General features: G+C 47.5%; 1 protein-coding gene across 1 annotated transcript in view; it reads right to left on the reverse strand.

Moving 5' to 3' along the window:
- LOC108157217 (dynein heavy chain 10, axonemal) overlaps positions 1–19,706 on the reverse strand; it is a 34,567-nt gene extending 14,861 nt beyond the window's left edge. The window contains exons 1-26 of the mRNA XM_017289174.2: positions 18,389–19,706; positions 17,693–17,742; positions 16,876–16,999; positions 16,704–16,810; positions 14,785–15,011; positions 13,628–13,767; positions 12,919–13,547; positions 12,665–12,855; positions 12,016–12,610; positions 11,646–11,952; positions 11,160–11,540; positions 9,917–10,811; positions 9,501–9,854; positions 9,144–9,435; positions 8,880–9,038; positions 7,735–7,887; positions 7,122–7,340; positions 6,924–7,058; positions 5,307–5,728; positions 5,043–5,238; positions 3,753–3,986; positions 3,166–3,271; positions 2,640–2,760; positions 1,514–2,258; positions 932–1,459; positions 38–196 (exon numbers count right to left, since the gene is read on the reverse strand). Of these exons, the coding sequence (XP_017144663.2) occupies positions 38–196; positions 932–1,459; positions 1,514–2,258; positions 2,640–2,760; positions 3,166–3,271; positions 3,753–3,986; positions 5,043–5,238; positions 5,307–5,728; positions 6,924–7,058; positions 7,122–7,340; positions 7,735–7,887; positions 8,880–9,038; positions 9,144–9,435; positions 9,501–9,854; positions 9,917–10,811; positions 11,160–11,540; positions 11,646–11,952; positions 12,016–12,610; positions 12,665–12,855; positions 12,919–13,547; positions 13,628–13,767; positions 14,785–15,011; positions 16,704–16,810; positions 16,876–16,999; positions 17,693–17,742; positions 18,389–19,010 (8,091 nt within the window). The 5' untranslated portion in view covers positions 19,011–19,706. The remainder of the gene's footprint in view (positions 1–37; positions 197–931; positions 1,460–1,513; positions 2,259–2,639; positions 2,761–3,165; positions 3,272–3,752; positions 3,987–5,042; positions 5,239–5,306; positions 5,729–6,923; positions 7,059–7,121; positions 7,341–7,734; positions 7,888–8,879; positions 9,039–9,143; positions 9,436–9,500; positions 9,855–9,916; positions 10,812–11,159; positions 11,541–11,645; positions 11,953–12,015; positions 12,611–12,664; positions 12,856–12,918; positions 13,548–13,627; positions 13,768–14,784; positions 15,012–16,703; positions 16,811–16,875; positions 17,000–17,692; positions 17,743–18,388) is intronic.
- Positions 19,707–20,109: the final 403 nt, after the last annotated feature.

The following is a 20,109-nucleotide window of genomic DNA, read 5'->3' on the forward strand; positions in this document are numbered from 1 at the left end:
GGAGTACAAAAGTAGGGTCCAGTACGTCCGCACTTACCTTCGGGTTAAGCACAATGCACTTGGTGGGCAGGCCCATGTGGGTTTGCGCTTTGACCAGAGCATTTATGACGACAGTTTTACCGCCACCTGTTGGGCCCACAATCATGGTCGAGTGCCGGGTCATCATTGTCTCGTACATTTGCACCACTTTGTCCTCCTGTCCTTCCATACAACCCGTGGAGACGTGCAGCGAGCGAGAGGTGGGGCAAAGAAAAGCAAAGCAAATCCGAAGGCGTTGCCGTTGTTGGGATTTAGTTGTCATAAATGATGTTGCCGGAGGCGGACAGAAGCGGACACCAGGTACGGCAGCAGCATCAGGGAGTCGACGACATCACATGTCCAGCAGTTGTCCATATCCGGCGATGTCCATGGCGTGCAGGGCGTCCAGTGCGGGGTGGTTTTGTGCGACATTTGTGCAACATTTTGTTTGATGAAAGTGGCACAAAAACCCAGTAGGAGATGGAGATGAGCATTGGGAAGAGTGGGCGAGGAGTGGGAGGACCAAAGAAATGGAAAATTGTATTAGTGAAAATTGTCAGCAGCAAGAAAAGAGAGCTGGAGAGTAGGAGAGAGTCAGAGCAAAGTTGAAATTGGATGTGGGCTTTCCTGCTCTGTCCCGCTCTGCCCTGCCCTGGCCTGGCCTGGTCCCTGTCCTGCAAAATGCTTTGTAACATTTCCTTCATTTGCGATTATGCGACATGGCGCAATTTACAAAGTGTCAAAGTGCCAGGACAGGAGGAGGACACTGACAAGGACACTGTCATGTCCGGGAGCAGATCAGGTCCAGGTCCAGGTCCAGGTCCAGGAAACGCCAACCTCCAGTCTCCAGTTTGTGTTTACTGTCAACACTGTAATGACAGGGCAGAAACTAGCCGACGATTGGCGGACGCACCTGATCGGCCAGCAAAATGTAACCATCGTTGACCAGGACATGACGCACAGCGGAATTGAAGTCGGGATACCCGACGCGTGGGCAGTCGATGCCGGGGAACAAGTCCTTGATGAGTCCCAGGAACAGCGGCACATCCTCAAATATGAACTTTGGATAGTTCATATCGCGCAGCACTCGCATCAGAACGACCGCCTCAGGCAGATCCTCCGACTGTCGCTTCATCACTCCCGCCATACGCAGCACAGAGTTGAGGGAACGCAGACCCCAATCGTAGTGGCATTGCTTCGAGAGTTGCTCCTGAGCGAGGGCATACAGCACCGTCATCTTCTTGGCCAGCACTTTGGCCGTAAGGAAGCCATCGGAGAAGAGAGAGATCAGGCAAATCAGCTCCAGATCCGGCTTGATGCAGGTCACGGGGCGGAACAGAGCCTTCACCGATTCAGGCAGCTCTGTGCGTCCGGCATAGCCAGGATTCATGGTGACAAATACACCGCACTTGGGATCCAACTTGATCTCAACTCCTTCAAACTGAATGAAATTCAATATTTAATCAAAGTAGAATGAGACATTTGCTCTACATACCACAAATCGTTCCAGCTTCCGTATCAAACCATTGCGTATCGTCTGCAGTTGCGTTGATATCACACTGAGGACGGAGATGTCTATCCGGTTGAACTCATCGAAACAGCCCCAGGCACCGCACTGGACCAGACCGGAAAGAATGGTGCCCACAGCACGATAGTCCATGCCCTCGCCGCAATTGGTGACCACACAGAGCAGACCCATGGCCTTGGCCAGGTCCTTGACGGTTTCCGTTTTGCCTGTACCCGCTGGGCCGGCCGGCGCTCCGCCCAGATTCATGAGCAGGGCCTGGGTGATGGTCAGGTAGATTCGATCCGTCAGGGGGGTAATCACCAGGCGTCCATTGAGACCCATGTACTCGTAGCCGTAATCGAAGCTGCCCGAGCACTGGAAGACGTGCAGATTGTCGTAGAACTTCACCCAGTAGAAGCGCAGCTGGCTCTCCCAACTGAATTCGCTGGCATCCAGGACATTGTCGCGCACAAAGCTATCGATGATGTCGCGGGCATGGACATCGACCGTGCACTGGGCCTTGAACTTCAGGCGATCGTTGCGCGACAGATTGGAGCGCACCTTGAGGACGAGCTCCTCGATCTGGTAGTTGTTCTTGCTGAGAAAATCCTTCATGGCACGCATATTGCCATGGTTCTGGGCCTGATCGAAGGCCTCCTCCACCTCGGCGGTCCACCACACTTGACTGGCTGCGAGACCCACCATTCCCTGGTAGTTCATTAGCCACTCGGGTCTATAGAAATCGAAAGTGCCCAATGACTGTCAATTTAATACAATTGGCCATAAATATGCTCAGCCATGCGCCGTCGCGGCTTAAACAAAATAATAAATCGCGCGAAATGACAAAATTATACAGTCCGAGTGCGAGAGTGGGAGGTGGAGCCCCGGTCCACATTTCTCTCTCCTTGCAATGTAAATCACTGGCCATAAAAGGAATTGGCTGCTGAAGTCTCTGTCTGTCTGTCTGTTTGTCTGTTTGTCCGTCGCCCCCTCCGGCCGATTGTCTCACTTATTGTTCCAGCAGAGGAAGGATGTGAGTGTCGAGGATGTGAAGCAGGAGGCATAAAATATGTTTTATGCCGCCCAGCTGACGTTCGGACGAACTCTCACTTACCTTGCAATTACCAGATCTGTGCCAAAGTCGTAGATGGCCGTCTTGCTTATGAAGCGATTCGAGCGACGCATTTCATCCAGCACATCGTTCATCCAGTATTCGACACGACCCTGGGCCCTCGCTGGCGAGAAGACAAAAACAATAACCGCATAAATAAACCCCAGTTGCCAATATCAATAAGTGTGTATACAACAGCGATAAAATTGCTGTTGTACAGCGCGAACAGAAAGAAGCAATCATCTCCGGGAGGGACAGGACCCATGGACCCATGCTGATGCCGAATGGCGAATGCCAACTGCGGACTGGCTTCAAATTAATTAAAAGAAATTGGCCAAACAGCCAGTCGCAGCCAGCCACTGCCAGACAATACAATAATGCATAAAAAAGTTCAATTTTAAAATTGGCAATCAGTGCGTACTGCGTTGAATGTTGGATTGTGGCAAGCTCTTGGCTCTGGATCGGATCGGAATGGAACAGAACGGAACTGGAAGGAGCTCCATTTCAACCATTTCAATGCTGTACCTACCAATGTGACGGAACTCCATGACCTCTCCCTCGCTGGATATCATGGCGGTAACAATCGTCAGGCTGCCCTCCTTGACCAGACGCAGTGACTTGATATTATCGTACATCTGTGGAGCGGGTTGGCGAGGGTAAAATGAAAATTGCAAAATCAATGCAGAGGAAAAAGCCAAAAAAAGAAAGGAATACTTTTTATTTATAAGCCAAATAAATTCATAAAAATTTACCACGGCTCAAGGGACGTCTGGATGGAAGTGGGTTCGGTTCTGGTTCTGGTTCTGGTTACTACTGGTTTCCGTGCCATGCATGTGTTGCAGAAATTGGCGTAATTTCCGCCATGGACATTGGCCAGAACGAATAAACAGTGACATTAACTTTTATGGCAAGACTCTTGCTCATATACATGCACACACGCCCAGTCGTACATAAAAATAATGTCACTGGCAGTTTGGCAAATCTGTTGTTGTCACCAGAAAACCGAACCAAGCCCCCACTTCATAGCCCAAACGCCGACGCCCACCTCCACGCCCACAGGAGGAGATCCCCACCCACAGAGCAACTTGAAGCTCGAGACCCCACTTTTGTACCCACCTTAATGATGTGGTTCTGCACTGCAGATGGCTCACTGCTGCCCAAAATGGAGAGCAGCTCATCGGTGGATATGAAATAGAAACGCGGAAAAATGCGACGCTTCGAGTCCAAATATTCGTTTAACGACTTCTGACAATTTTCCAAGCCAATGCCCAAGCCTTGTATATCCACTAAGCGTCCGGGTATTGTACAGAATGGCACCACTAACGGATTTTTGGCACAATCGACCATGATCTGCAATGGAAAAGGAAGTAAAGTACAGGAGGAAAGGAGAGGAGAGAACTGAAGTGAAGCGGCCGCCAATGGTAACGCCAGTTAGGGCAGTAAATTATTATGAAAGGCAATGAGCGCAACGACCAAAACCGAAATACAATCAAACATATTAGAGAGCAAACCAACATTTAAGGAAGGAAGGCAGGCCAAAAGATGCTCTACCTCTTGCCATAAAATATAGTACGTAACGAGTAAGTGTTAGCCTCAAAAATCATGAATATATCTTCTATCTTTATCGATTATAAACTACATTAGTTGTACTCTTAATCTGAGTCTAAATGAATAATTTTTTTAGTAGATTCATCTGATTGTGAGTGTATGAACTTAACACGGATGTGGAGAGCAAATCAAAATAATAAATCATTTCACAAATGGCATCAAATATGGCGGCAAATGTTACAAATGAAACGTAAAGCAAACCGGAGAGAGCAAGTGGCGGCTGGCAAGGTTAAGTGAAGTTAAGCGCCAAACACACACATACACACACACACACACAAACACAAATCCATCCATCCATCCATCCGAACCCACACACACAGATACTACGGCTGTGTCCATACAAAAGCAGATTTCATGGCTATTGGCGTTGGCATTGGTATTGGTATTGGTAGGTAGCAGCAAATGAAGCAGTAGTAGTGAGTGGGAAGGTGAAAGTGCTTCGCATTTGTAGACATAAGGACTCTCCCTGGATCCGTACTGGGCCGACGAGGCGTATGTGTAATTTGTGTGTGTTTGTGTGCTCTGAGGAGTATGTTATTGTATGTGTGTGTGTCTATAGAAAGCAGTCGTTTGCATGCGTATTATGTTTACCGTTAAGTAAGGAGTCGCCATATTGTCGGCACACATTAAATCAACTCAAATAAATTGTAGCAGATACTAAGTATGCCTGGTGGCATGCCCCTGGCCTCCCGGTCGAAAGCAAACAACCAAATAACCCAATAACCAAATAACCAGAACAAGCAAACACAAGTTCGGCAATGAAGGAGGATTCCGAGACTCGGGACTCCAAACTCTCACCCTTCGATAGGACTTGTCAATGTCATCAAATTTCTTGGCCTCCTCCGGCAGCTGTGTGCGAATGTCGCCGCCAATGAATATGCCCTCGAGATATAGCCACTTGCGCTGCACCACCAGCCACTCGTCGATGATCTCCGAGACCAGAGCAAGAGTGCGTTCCCACTTGTTAACCGTCTCCAGAAATGGGCCAATGAATCTGTGTTTATCGAATGGGGGGGAGGAAATGTAACTCAGATCTGAATAGACTAATTTCATTTTACTTACTGACTCGCCCCCATGGACTGCAAATTCATGCCGTTGTCCTCCAGCACCTGGCTAATCTCATCCACTGGTCCCAACACCCAGCCTCGATCCTCCATGCCCTTGTAGTGCTTGAGTATCTTGAAGCTCATCACCGCCCAGGTATCCTCGACGGCGCGTACTCCGCGCTCAATCTGCAACTCCTTGATGGCATTGGTGAGGATCTGTTCGGCGATTTCCTGGTACTTGTGCAGCTGCATGGCAAACATATTTTCCAGCGTGAAGCGCGTCGGCGACATGTCGAAGTACTGACCCGTCTTCTCCATTAGCTGCAACCAATGGCGCTCGCGCAGTGCCTCATGTTTGAGGCTGACCATCAATGGAACAGTGCCCTTGAACTGCTTCATGTGCAGCTCCACCTGCTGGCCCACCGGCTGCAGACGAATCTGTAGGCAGGGGGAGAGGGAGAGAGAAGGTGGATCCAAAGGATGGTTAGTTAGCTGTGATGCCAAATCAGTTGAAACAATAGTGCGGTTGCCCCGCCTGTGGTTGCCCCGCATTGAATTATGACGAACGCGCGTCCGTCCTGTGGGTGCGGTGGTTTTTGGTTTCTCGGTTAACTTCTCCCACTGCTCTTCTTGTTGGTGCTACTGTTGCTGCTGCTGTTGTTAGCCAAAAAGCGCATTCTGTTTGCGCACAGTGCTGTCTGTTTGTTTGCACATGCAAAATTCATAGCACTCGCGACCAACGCGAGGACATAAATCCAATGGCAGCGGCAACTGCCGCGCACTGGGACTGTCAACAAGTCGAGGAGAGGACAACGCACACAGGACAGGACAGGACTGGACAGACCAGGACAGGATAGAACCAGTGGAGCCCCCCGGCTGGCATTTTAATTATTTCCAATATTGAACAAATTGATTTACATTTTAGAACGCCTGATTATGTAGAGCCCTTTTGCAGCAGTGCTCTGCCATGGCGTGCCTGTCCGCCGAAATTATGCGCGATAAAACTGTGCATTAAAATATGTGCATGTCGAATGATTATATTCAAATTTGTGCACACACACCACACTCCACTCCGCTCGCTATTTATATTAATCCCACCAGACTAATGAAATATTTGCCATACTAATCTAGTCCTCTAGCCATACCAGAGCCCATCCTCTCTGGGCCACATGCCCCCCTAGACGAGGCGACACGGAGAGGCCCCGGCACGAAAAACTTTTTTGGCTGCACACAAAACTTTTGGGGGCTGAAATTCCTCAAAAACTTGTTAGTGAAGTAAATAAATCAATTTGTCATAATCAGTTTAGGTGCAAAATTGTGTCGCTGCAAGGCGTGTGGGTGGCCCGGGGGGAATTCAGGTGACCACGGCTGCAGTGGAGATGCTCGAACGGCTGATACCCAGCAGGAGATGAGGCATTCTTTCATCTTTCATTCTGTTCGACTGTCCCAAGCCGCCCTTCCATTCACAGACAGAGAGAGAGCGAACGAGGATGAGTTCACAGTTCAAAAGTATTTTGCTGTTGTTTCGAGGCGTCTGTAATTTTATGAAAATCCAAGCAGGCCAAAAACTTTGTTTAATTGGCAAAGTTTTCCCGCACCGCCCCAGCCCCGCCCGGAGGTCGCCAGAGCTTACCGGTTTGGGCAATTTCCGGAACTCTTTCAGATAGCTCTCAACGCCCTCGGTCAGAACAGTGGGATCCAGGTCGGCCCATAGGGTTTTGCCCCAGACTTCGCGGGCAGCCTTCTGCGATCTATACAGTTTGTAGATCTATAAAGCAAGTACAAAGGATCATTTAATCGTTGGGTTTCTTTTGAGGGGAGTATCTCTGACCTGCTGAAGACCCTCGTACTCCGTTTGCACGCGTCCAAATTCATGATAATCCACCATCGGCATATCGAAGAGCCGCTCGGCATTGGCCAGCTCCTCGCGTCGCAGCTCGCGCTCGTTGATCTTCTGGCCATAGGGATCCATGAGGCGTACGCCGCGCTCCAGCTCGCCGCCCACCGACCCAGGGCCATTCTCGTCCCAGTCCTTGATGAATTCGTCCAGCTGTCAACGATGGATAGAAAATGCAGGTTAGTGCAGCGTAAAGTCTCAAAAGAGATAGAAGCTAGAATATCCTTGGTCATCTGCGCCTCAATTCAAATGATAAACACTTCAAGTTAATTCATTTTACGCTGACGACAACGCCGTCCGCCACTAACAATTGACAATAATGGTTGAGCGCGCGGAAAAATCCAATTAAAATGCCATTGAAAGGAAATAATAATGGGGGAAGGAAACAAAACAGAATTGGAGAACAAAAAACGAAAGGCCAAATAGCGGAAATGCAAAGTCGACAGCACCCTGCGCCCTGCGCCCCCGCTCCTAATCCTATTTGCAGCCCTAAGGACTTCCTTTTCCTCTTTACTCTGCTCTGCGGCTGGGCCGCCTGACAACTTACATCATCGCAGAAAACGTCAATTTCAACGGAAGTCATATCGGCGAACTTTTGTTTAATTGGTTGCAGCTTCTCCGAACGATACAGCGCGGAGAGGAACAGTCGCTTCCATCGCTTCTCCAGGTGGTGGGCCATCAGCATGTCCTCGTAGGGGAACTGCAATTGGGAAATGGAGGAAACGCACATGAAAATTAACCAGTGTCCTTCAATTATCGCTGAGTGCAAATAATAATCATGAAAAGTGCCCGAAATTCACTAACGACCATCGAGGCGTGGCCGTACGCCCACCCATCCACCGCAAAACGCAAAAGGAAAGTGGAAAAAAACTATAGCATAGCTTTCAGGGCCGCCACCGCATAAATTTTCATTTGGCCTTTGCAGCGGATTGCAACGCCATTCAATGTGTCTGCGTCTGTGGCAGTGGCAGTGGCTGTCTGTATCCGTGTGTGTGTGCGTCTGTGCATTCATTCATTAATTTATATAAAATGCAAGTTAATTCCGTTTTGTCTGGCCGAAAGCTAAGCGACGTCGCCGCCGCCACGAAATGCCATCAATAAATGAACGAAACGAATCCCGAAAAATGGCATACAGTACGGCGGAGCACAGCACAGAGAAACGCATAGCCACTGGCAGCCGGAGATGGTTCGTTGGTTGGTTGGTTGGTTCCTAATCTGGGACTCTGGTCGTTGGCTGATGGTCTCCGCTCCATCGCTATGTCCTGCTGCATTTATGTAACCGCCAAAAACGGAAAGCCATTTCGAAATGGTCCTCGTCCAGCACCGCCAAATATGCATATGTAAACAGAAATAGAAACAGTCGCAGTCCGGGACTACCCCCGTCCGTAGTAGGATTTTGGGTGGGGATTTTCTCTGTAAAACTGCTCATTTGAATACACAAATAAGCGCCATGGTTAGCAAACTTAAGCAACTTTCATTAAAGCAGAGAGGGATGAGTGGATGTGGAGCTATTAGAGGGATTGGATGAGAGCCACCAGCCTGGTGGTTGCTGGCTGGCGTTTGGGGCGGAGGAATCACAATCAATGGAGGGCAGAGCGCCAAAAAAAATATGCAATGGAAATTCGTTTCAATCTGGTTTTTGCATTGGCTGTGATTGGGATCAGATCAGATCCACGGGCAGAGAATTCTTACCGTAATTTTATGCTCGCTGAGAACCGTGAATGTCTCCTGCATTTCGTGTATCTTCTGCTCGTTGGTCAGCGTCGTCGATTGAATTGTGGCGATTGTTTGCATGACCAGCTTAAAGTCCTCCAGCTCTCGTGTGGTCTTGTTGAGGTTCGTGCTGAGAGTCTGCACAGCCCCACAGGATATGCAATGGGAGTGAGGAGGGAGAGGGTTTGAGCAAGGAATTGACTTGGCAATCAGGCTGTGGGACTGCCATCTGGCTGTACTCACTTTGATTTCGTTCCGCATTGCCCTCATGCTTTCGTTGACATGGAGCAATAGCTCCTCGCCCAGTATGTTGCACCATTCCTGGGCATGCTGCGTGATGCTCTGCAGCAATGGTTGCAAATTTATGCGCACACACTTCACGTCGTGATACTTCTTCATGCTGCCCATCGTTTCAACAATGGCCGAGTAAAATGTAAATTTCTCATCGATTTCGATAAGCGTCACTTGTCGCATCAGAAACTTCTGGCATATGAAACTCTTCTCGTAGGCCCACAGATTGAAGTACTTGCGGAATCTTCGAAGGAAAAACACACACATATGTACATATACTGGTATGAAAGAACTTTCTGTGTCACTTACTGCGTGACAAATTCCTTGGCTTCGCTGGCAATTCTCCCAGCCAAATCGTGAATATTTATGACGAGCTCCACTACGGAATTTATCTGGACAATGTCCTCGTAGTATGTGTAATTGAATTTCCACTGGGCACCGGTTTCAATCGGCGGACAGGTGATGCAGGTTCCGGCCATCCAGCGGGTGAAGATCTTCAGACGCGACAGATAATCCTTGGATGCGGTGATTATGATGTTCTGTAGCTCCTGGATAGATGGTTCTAGGACAATCTCCGACATGAGCAGCACGGCATTCACCTCAAACATGGGACTAGCCGAGAGCAGGCGATTGATGTAGCACTTGAGATTCTGATAGGTCATGCTGTCCATGGACATAAAGGAGTTTAATTGCATATTAATCTAAAAAGCGAATGTTATACTTACTCCACAATACACTTGAATGTCTCCTCCTCCCAAAATTCATAGTAAATTTTCATTTTTTCCGATCTGCCCGTGAATGTGCCCAGGACCAAGCTCTCCAGCTTGATAAGCACAGGTCCCAACGAGTCATACAGTTTCTTCATTTGCGCTGCCTTGCGATTGCGTGAAGTCTCCAAGAGCTCAAAGTATCCCTCACACGGGTAAATTTCCACGCCGCAGTACTGCGCCTGTTTCTGGTTCTCATTGACCTCCTCATCGTCCTTGTACATGGTGACGGAGGCGCCAGTGCTGGAGGTAAAAATGCGACTCTGTACTGTTTTCAATCCAATTGAGCTGCGCGATTGACTGAAGTTCACGGCCACGTTCGCAGTCGAGTGTTCATCCTCGATTGTCTCCGCATCCAGGTTGAATAGGTTGTAGCTTTTGATAAGTTCTATCCGCTGGCGCAGGTCCATGCGAATGAAGTTGATCTGCGACACAATGGACGTGAGCTTGCGGAGCTGCGAGTTGATCTGGTCGCAGAACTTGCCAATGTTGAACGATATCCAGGTGTAGCGGCCCAGCCCCATTTGGATGAACAGCTCCGTGTCGTAGATGTGGCCGCGCAGGAAGATCACCTCGGACATGGATAGATTGGCAATGATGGCCTTGTAGCGATTGATCGCATTGCTGAGCTTCTCGTAGTCCCTGAAAAGCAGATCCTTGCGCATGATCCCAGTGCGCAGCACCGAGGGCAGCTCAAAGCCCAGATGCTCAAACAGCTGCCCCTCGAACAGGACGTCGAAAATCTCGCGATTCAAATTGACAACAAATTCCGCATCATATTCGATGAGCACTTTCTCGCCCACCAGCTCCCGCCAAATGGGCAGCAGGCGCTGCGACTCGCTGCGTTCCATCACTGAAAAAGAACAGATCATGAATTTCACAATATTTCATACAGAACCATAATTAGCGATCTTTGGCATTGCTTAACCTAGTGTATAATGGAGCCAAAAGAAAACTAAGAACTATCGACTCTAATCTGAAAATACCAAAAGCTTAATTATTTTGCAGCAAAAAAGTGCCGGGCAAAACTACAAACAAAAGGTTAGAGAACAAAAAGGAATGTTGCCTATTTGCAGTTTACTCTTTGTGCTGGTTTTTTTCTCTATTGCAAGAATATGTTCTTGCGTTTCTCTCTGTGTGGAGACCTCTAATGTTGCCCCATAAAAGGTGGAAACCCGGGTCGGTTTGAATCTCTACTTACATTCCGAAATGGCGAAGCAATGCCTATCCATTGGCGTGATATCCTTGGCCTTCTTCTCCTTGAACTCTGTAATGAACTGCAGGCATTTCTGCAACTGCTGATTGGCCTGCCGCGTATTGCTGACCATCCACATGATCATGGCCGTTAGCACGGTGAATCGATTGATGCGGCACATCAAAGTCTTGGTGGCATCGTCGCCCACCGTCGGATCGTCGCAGACATCTTCCAGGGAAGCCATTGAGCCGAACGATGTGCCCAGGCTCACGCCGCTATGAATAACCGAATGCAAATTCGTCGGACTTTGTCCTAAACTTATGATCGTATGGGAGCCCTCGCGAGCTTTCGTCTTCAGCGTTTGCACGGCATCGGAAATGTAATCCACTGTCAGGAGAAGGGGGATAGCGATTGGCAGAGGATTAGTTTTGTGGAATTAGAACCAGACCCAGACCCAGAACCAGACCCAGACCCAGACCCAACCAGACCCACTTGTTTCAGACTTGCAAATACGAATGGCCAGGATATGCGAGCGATTGGTGTGATTCACCAGAAACGTGGCATTCTGGAGGTACGTATCGAAGAGCACCTTCTCGAACTGGTACATGGTGGTCATCAGCTCAAAGTACTGCTTGAAGGAGCTGCGCTTGAGGAAGCTGTTCTTCAGCGCCGGATCGTCCTCCACCCGCTTGAAAGCCAGCACAGAGCCCTTCAGCTTTCGTCCCAACAATCGGGCCCAACTAATGGCACTTATCTTTGCCGGCTGATGTTTGGACATGGGTGGGGATTTTTTATGTTTCTAAAGAGAGGGAAATAAAGTATTTTTCCTGTTGAAATGTGAAGAAACGAGTATTTTACTCACCATGAAAACCCTCTCCACGGTATTGATTTCTGTGACAAAGTACCGTAAAAGATTCTCATGCTTGGTGGCCACAAATTCCTGCAGGCTCTTGCGTGTATCGATGTTCATGGCATTGGTAACCAGCTGCAGACCCTTCTCCGAGGAGAGCAGGGAATTTATGCTCTGGTCAATAACCCCCCTGGCCTCCATCTCCAAGGACTCGAGCCGCCTGTTGAACTGCTCCAGAGAGTACTCCCAGTTCTCCCAGTTCCCCGGCCTAAACATATCATAGTCAACGCTGTTCATCAGATCATCCAGCATTCGGTACACCTTTCGCATCAGATTATCAACAATGGATGGGTCCGCAATGAGGGCCTTTAGCCGATGGCCAAACAGATTCTCGTACTGAATGAACACCCTGCCAATGTAGGCAATGTCCACGGCCACGCGATGAATGTGATTCACCTCACTGAACAGCGCCACGCGATCGAATTCCCAGCGGGAGCCAGCACCGGATTCCTCAATATGCCGACGGCTCAGCTTGTACGCCTGCTTCCAGCAGCGCAGCAGATTGGCGCAGCTTGTGGCCGTCTCATGGGTGTACGTTGAAGAGTATCTAACGGCAAGGAAATCCATGTAATTAAGGGGTTTTTCGATGGTGGAAACTCACCGGAAAATGTTCTCAAAGTTGATGATTTTCTTGACCTTTTGGACAAACACATTCGATATCTCACAGAGCAGGACTTGCATCTCGGAGTCACGGCAATAGTGACTGGACATGGTCCAAATGTGACGCAAGCCCACCATTATATTTGGTATCTGAAGGACAGTCATTTTGAAGCTCTCAAAGCTGCGTACTTTCTGCAATCAAATATGGAATAGAATTTCAAAGAAAATTTCCATATAGAGAGAGAGCATCAGTACCTCTAAGTAATCCGTGATGGTCCCCAGATAATCCGAATTTTCTTTGGCCAACTTGAAACGATTGTCTGTCGTCTCATAGACCTTTTCCCATTCCAGGATCATGGGGGATTGATCATTCCGAAGACGCTGAAGGACAGCTAGGACAAAGGTGGTCTTCAGCTGTTCGAGGGTTCCATAGAGTTCCACCTCCATTTTGTGCCAGTAACGATACTCCGCCATCGGCGTGAACTCATCCAATTTAGTATCCGTCAGGGTTTTCATTGTCTTGTTGAGATACTTGATCCAACCCTCGACGACCTGCTCCAGTTGCTCCTGCGTGTAGGAGGGCACAAGGTCCAGGCGCTTGGGATCAACAGGCACGCGGATGAGGGCCTCCTCGAACTCCACTTCTCCTTGGCCCGGGAGGATATACGACGAGGGCATGCTGAAGGCCCAAACAATGTGATTGATGGTCCAAGCGATCTCCGTATTGAAGTCCTCGATCTCCTTGAGAATGCGTCCCTGGATGGGGGTGATGCGTGGCGGTATGGCCTCTTCGGCGGCGTGCTCGGCCTCCACTTTGGCCTTGGTCTCCGTCAGCATCTTCTCCCACCTCTCGCCAATCGTCAGCTTCTCGGGCTTATGCTCCTCTGTGTGTGTGGAATGACAGAGTGATACCATCTGGTAGGCAGATTTCCTCCATCTTAAAGCCAAAGATTTACGCACTCACCTTCTTCCTCCGACGAGGATATGATCTCTGTTGCCCTGGCCTGGGCCTGGGCGGCATCATCCTCATCATCGGCCTCCGTGTCGCCCTGCGGCTTCAAGCTCTTCTGCTTCTTTTCCAGAGCCTCTTTCGCCTTCTTCTTCCTGCGGCAAACGGAACGGGGAACAAACAAACACAATTAACGGAGTCCGCGAAACGGCATTCGAAATTAACACAAAGCGTAATGAAAGGCAAAGCCACCACCCCCACCGCCACACCCCCCTCGTCAGCCCGCAGCCGATAAGAGACAAAATGAGCAACAAATCGGCAACAAAAGGGGCAACAAAGGATGCGCTCTGGACGAGGGATACCCAACTCTCGGATCTCGGACTGCGTTGGCATTTTTTAATCTACATGCCCCCTAAAAAAAGACAGAAACGAGGGAAAAAAATTGTTAACTCTGGCGGCGGTCAAGTGGCATTCGAGCTGCGCGCAATGAAAGGCCAAAGCCAATGCAAGGATGAATGAGGCGGGGCGGGGCACAGGATGCTGCCATAAATGCTGCCTGCCAAACAAATGGAAAATGGCCCAAAAGACAACAGCGGCAACACCGAATGCGACTGCGACGGCGACGGCGACGACGACGACGACAAAGGCGCGAGATGGTGGCGCCACCGTTGATGGTAGCATGAAATCCGATTAAAAATAAAAATTTCTTATCGGATGCGCTGTAATTTATGTGCGAAAAGGGTTCGTTCCTCTTCTGCAAGACCTGTGGAAAAAAGGAACTGTAGCCGCCGCTGCCACCGCCGCCGCTTCGATGGTAACCAGCGATAAACGCAAAACAAAGGCAAACAAAAAAATCTGCACCACCAAAAAAAAAAAATCAGAAAAAAAGGAGAAAGAAAACCAACATTCACAATCGGAGAGTGAGAGTGTGAGTGAGAAAAAAAGAGAGAGAGTCACTCCAGAGCGGAGCAGAGTGGAGTGGAGTGAGATTTCTCCACTCAGCACCGAAACCAATAAAGCGCGCGAGGCAGAAGAGCAGCATTTCCCTGCCACCGGAGGCATCCTTCTACATCCCCCCCGCCCCCCACACATCTACGATCCACGCCCTACGAATTTCGCCAACGGGCAACGGAGCGAATGGCGTGGCATTGCCTTTGTTAAAAGTTAAATACTTTTGTAGTTTAAGCGCTTTCAAACGAAATTCCGATGGTTTGGATAGCTCCAATAGACCCGGTCCCGATTCCTTGGCTTCGCTCGAAACATCCTCGCCAGCATCCCCAGCAACGCCGCCAGCTCCGCCAGCTCCGCCACCGCCGGCTTGGCCTTCATAACTGTCCATTTGCTGGCTGTCCGTTGTGGGCGGTTCGCGAAATTGATATTGAATGGCGCTTTTGTAAACCTGCAGCGTAGAGAGATTGAAGGGAGAGAAAATGGAAGAGAAGTGCGGAATGAGAATGAGGAAAAATAAACATAAATGCATATGTATGTACCAGAGGGGGAAAACACAGTACCGGAGTACGAGTATTCCTGTAATCACAGCACTACAAATCTTTCACTCAATCGACCTCAGACCGAGCCAAAAAATAAATTCAATTCGATCAGCAAAAATCATTTGCAATTTTATGATATCACAAAAAAAAAACTAAAACTAAAACTAGGGAGAATTTTAGGGATCTGATAAATATTTAACAGGCATCGGAAGGACTGAATCAATGTGGCGCATATTGTAGATAAGAAATGAGGATAGCTCAATTGATTCGTCGATGGAGAATAAAATCTCGAGCTTGGAACTGATCCTCGACTAAGTATGACCTCGACTATTGCCTCTTCGCATATTACGGCTAAGATGTAAAAAATAAAACAAAAATAAATTTTTTGACGATCGCAGATGGGTTTTCTAAAAATTGTATTTTTTAAAACCTCCTGGTAAATATGAATAGCTTTTTTCAATCCTTTTATAATATTTATTCTACAAATTTATTCCCAAACTAATTAAATTGTCACTTTCTAAAACCACTTTCCCTTGAATTTTGATATTTGAATTAAGTTTTTATAGCACAAATTAAAAATATTGTAAGACTTAACAAAAATGCTTTTAAACAGAAATCGTAAAAAATAATGCTTTAGCTGTGTTTTTTTCATACACAAATATTTTTTCGACTTTGATTTTTTTAAATTCATAACGCCTATTATGAATATAAGATATTTACAATTGAAGATGGAGAATGAGTGAGAAAGTTGGAAAAAGCAAAGTGCAGAGTGTATTTCTAGCCTGCGGTCTGAGTAGACGACTTTCTAATTGATTCTTCGCGTTAATTTACCAAAAAAAAAAAAAGATTTTCAACTTTCAAAAATATTCCAATTTATTTTCCATGCAAAGAGCTAATATTATGGCTTTCGCAGCATTCCCCTCCCCTCTCTATTGTAAAGACCACAAAATTTGCAAAAGTCCAAGTCGTGCGGGGTGGCAGGGCGGGCCGGATGGGGTTGGGGCGGGGGCAACAACCAGCCTAATGGAAACCGCAGCCCATTTTGAAGCTATGATGAAGCAATTTGCGTTGGCGGTCACCGCTTAAGGCGGCTCCGGTAGGCGTGATCCCACCGCCCCACCATCGAACCCGCATCCCCGACATCAGACCAGACCATCACCCACTGGATGTAAGCCCCACATCGAAGGAGCATCCACATCCATCCATCCTCTGGCGTGCAGTGAAGCGGAAAAATCTTTGCGGCACAGCGGGCATTTTGATAGATGACTGCCTTGTTTTGGGAATTAATTACAATTCGTCACAACATTTTGTTTTGCGGTTGAGGAATGGACAAACCGATGGATGGATGGATGGAAGGAAGGAAGGACCGAAGCGGACAGAGGACAGAGGACATGCCACGAGCACGAGCCTTTGAAACAATGGGAGCTGCTGAATGCCTTAAAGTCTCCACTGATTGATTGGCGAACGTTTTATGGTGTGTGAAATGAGCAAAACGGGTGCAAATTTGAGTGATTTTGCGGAGAATACAATATACAATTTCGAAGCATTAAGTGATGCGTCTTTTAATGTCCGATTACGGCCTAGAAGGCTGAAATACTTACCAAGTTGAGGTCGTCCCGCAGAGAATCGATGAGTGATCCCCGAACGGAGCCCAAGAGGAAGAGCAGCGGCATTTCCGCAAAGCATTGTGCTATCTCATTGAACCAGGCTGAAACGGAGGCACATTAAGGTTAACAAATTAATAATCAGGGCGCGGGCTTGTCAGCGACTTACGTATCTCCCTGCGATTCTTGCGCAGAATATACACGTATTTAATTTTCGGATCCAAAGTCGCTGAATCCATTTCCCCAAAGTAACAATGCAGCCGCGGAGTTTTAACATATGCTGGCACCATTTTCTGTGGAAATTTGGAATGGAAAATCATTGCAGTACTTAAGGGTTATAACGCACCTAGGGGTTTGCATAAATGCGCTCAAAACGGCAAATAATATAGTGAATTGGAATGAAAAGAGTTATTTATAATTATCTATACTCGAATTTTATAATTATTTATAATTTATTATTGAATTTATTTTGGCATCTATTCTAAATTACAAGATAGAGACTTCACACTTTGTCCCCATATTAGTACAAATAATGTTGTAGTCTCGAATTTAATATTTTTTAAGTTTAATTTGTGTATAAATATATATAGAATATTTGTAAAATATACTATTAATGCGCTCTGAAGTACTATAAGTACTGACCAAATATCATTGTAGTCTTGCAAAAAAAAGCGAGTTTTGCCCATAGTGCAGTGGCCGAAAAATTAACCACCGCCAAGCGATTCGAATGATTGATTTTTCTTATTGTAAATTTCTCTTAACACGCTTAAAAAAAATATCAAAATTCGTCCTCGAATGAATTCTATTTCTATTTGTGTCACATTTTGAGTGCATTCATGCAGACCTCTCTAATGGAGGATGTTTGCAGAGGAAAGTGGGGTGTGGCATTCTGCCCATTCGATAGAGAATCGACGGAGAACCAATTTCAATTTGTAAACTGAATGAATGTTACACTGCAATTAGAGAAAGTTCGACATAATGCTTACCTTCACTTCCACATAGACGGGGACATACGTGTCCTTCTTCTTTTTTCGGCCTGTTACAGAAGGGGGGACAGTGTGGATAAGGGGAAAACGTTGGAGTGCATTAGTGCAAGAGGGCGGATAGAATGGCGAATGGAGAATGGAGGCGTGTCAAATCGTAGTCACTGAGCTGCTGATTGAGATTGATGGGATGGAACAAAGTGCAGCGAATGGAATTTGCATTCGGCATTCGCTGCATTCGAGGCATTCCATTTAAATGCAATGAATGGAGCCCACAACCGAAACTTTGCCTCTTATCTTTGGAGACAGGCGGCCATAGAGGGAATGTGGAGGGAATTGTGGGAACGGAGGGACGATTCAAATTAAAAGTTACAGAAGAAATGCAAAGGCAAAACCGAAAATGAGGCCCTTAAATATTTATGATGTGAAGAGTGCGACCAAAGATTCGTTTCGTTTGATATTAAGTTTTTGGACGGGCTACAAAATTTATGCAATCGCCAGAAGAAAAGCCGAAAACTGAGGAAAACTTTTGAAATTAAAAAATGGTTTGAACAGAAACAAAGGAAAACGGAAACGGAAACGAAAGGAAAGCCTTACCATTTTCCGTATCAGAGCTGGCTGCAGAAATTAGTTTTTGGAATGTGGATTAGTGGATGAAGCGATGGATGCTTTTGGAGGCCCGTTTGTATTTCTACTTACGTGACCGTCTGGAGCGAGCAGAGCTCTTGCCACTGCCACCCACAGTGGCTTCTTCCTCCCCCTCTAGTTCCGCCTCCATGTCCGCATCGGTGGTCTCGCCGGCCGTGTAGGTGCCCTCCTCCCCGCCCGTGTCCAGATCGGTGGTTGATGGACGTCCCGAACTTGCCTCGACATCCTGTCCACCCTTCTTGCGTGCCTGCTTGGTGGCTGCTCCGCCCTTGCCCTTCTTGCCCTTGCCCTTTTTGTCGGGCACCGATGGCTTGGGCGGACGGGGCACCTCTTCGAGCACGGTGATCTCCTCCTCGATGAGGCGATCGTAGAAGGTGCGCCAGACGAACATCACCACATAGTGAAGATCGTTCTGGCTCTCGTAGCGTTTTTTCAGGAAATTGCTTACAGCCTCCTGGTTCTTGGATATCAAATCGTTGACATACACCGGCTCAAACACTCCCAGCGTATTGGCAATTATCGTCTTGAGCCAAATGATGCGCGGCTCATCGTTGCTAATGGAGCCCACCGAGTAGGTCGTGGAGCGGTTGCCAGTGGAGCGACTGTGTTGGCTACCGGCATCTGAGTAGGACATCGGCGACTCACCCGACGACTCGAATTGAAAATGTGCCATTGTGGAGTGGTAGCCCTAGTCCCTCCTTCTCTCCTTCCCTCCTTTTCCTTTATTTGAATTGATTGTTGGTTCTTGAGCAGCCTTTTGCCGGTGCTGCTTGTTTGGCTTCACTTCGCTTCGCTCCTCTTGTTGTTGCTGCTGCTGCTTCTCCCACTCCTGTGGCACGGCAATGTCTTCGCGCGGCTGCACATCAAACGTTTGAGTTGATTTTCGCGGGATTTCTCCTACTCTCTCTGTCTCTTTCGCGTTCTACCTATACTCTTGTGAGGGGGAGAGGACTCCTTCTAAACCACCTTTCCTTTCCGTTTTTGTTGTTCTTTCAATCAATTTCAGCTGCCGTTGCGGAGTTCGTTTCCTTGCGGCGTCGTCTCCTTTCTTGTTGTTTGTGTGGGTGTTCACTGGGCGTCCTACAAATCCTTTTGTGTATCCCAGGACAACAGTTGCGGCTCTGTGGCGGCAGTGGCTGCAACTGCGGCGCTGGCCAACTGGCAGCCGTTGTCTAAAACCAAATATGAATACTGCCTGGGAATACCTAGGAGATACGTTGCCTTTGGCTCAATCCCTTCGGTATTCAAACACAAGCGCCGCTACGGGACGCAGTAACTATTCGCGGACACGTTTCGAGATGCTTCACAATTTGTCAACAATGCTCCCGAAACATATTTTAGGTACCTTTTCCCCAAATGAATTTTTCAAGGCATACTCCTCTGTATTTTCTGTAGCTAGAAATTTAAATATCTTACAAAATATTCTGTGCACTTTGATCAACTATTTTCTGATTCTTTTATTAAGTCTTCGATTCCTGCTACGCTTCTAGTTCTTTTGATTTCAGTTCTGGCTATACTCGTACTTTCTGTTTCTGTTTTAGCTGTACTGTTGTTGTTGTTTTGATAGCGGGCCCGCAATTCGTTTATTTTGTTGCCTTGGTTGTTATACACTTGCCAAGGGGTTGTTATGATTTTAAATAAATGTTTGCTTTGTCTAGAAAAAATCATTTTTTCAGCTGTATATATAGAAAAAAGCCCTGCAATTTGAATATTAAAGTTAGATTTAAGAGTGGAAATTGTAAAAAAATATCGTGTTTTCAATTACATTTTTA

Source organism: Drosophila miranda, chromosome 2, assembly GCF_003369915.1.
Source record: "Drosophila miranda strain MSH22 chromosome 2, D.miranda_PacBio2.1, whole genome shotgun sequence".
NCBI classification, from domain to species: Eukaryota; Metazoa; Arthropoda; class Insecta; order Diptera; family Drosophilidae; genus Drosophila; species Drosophila miranda.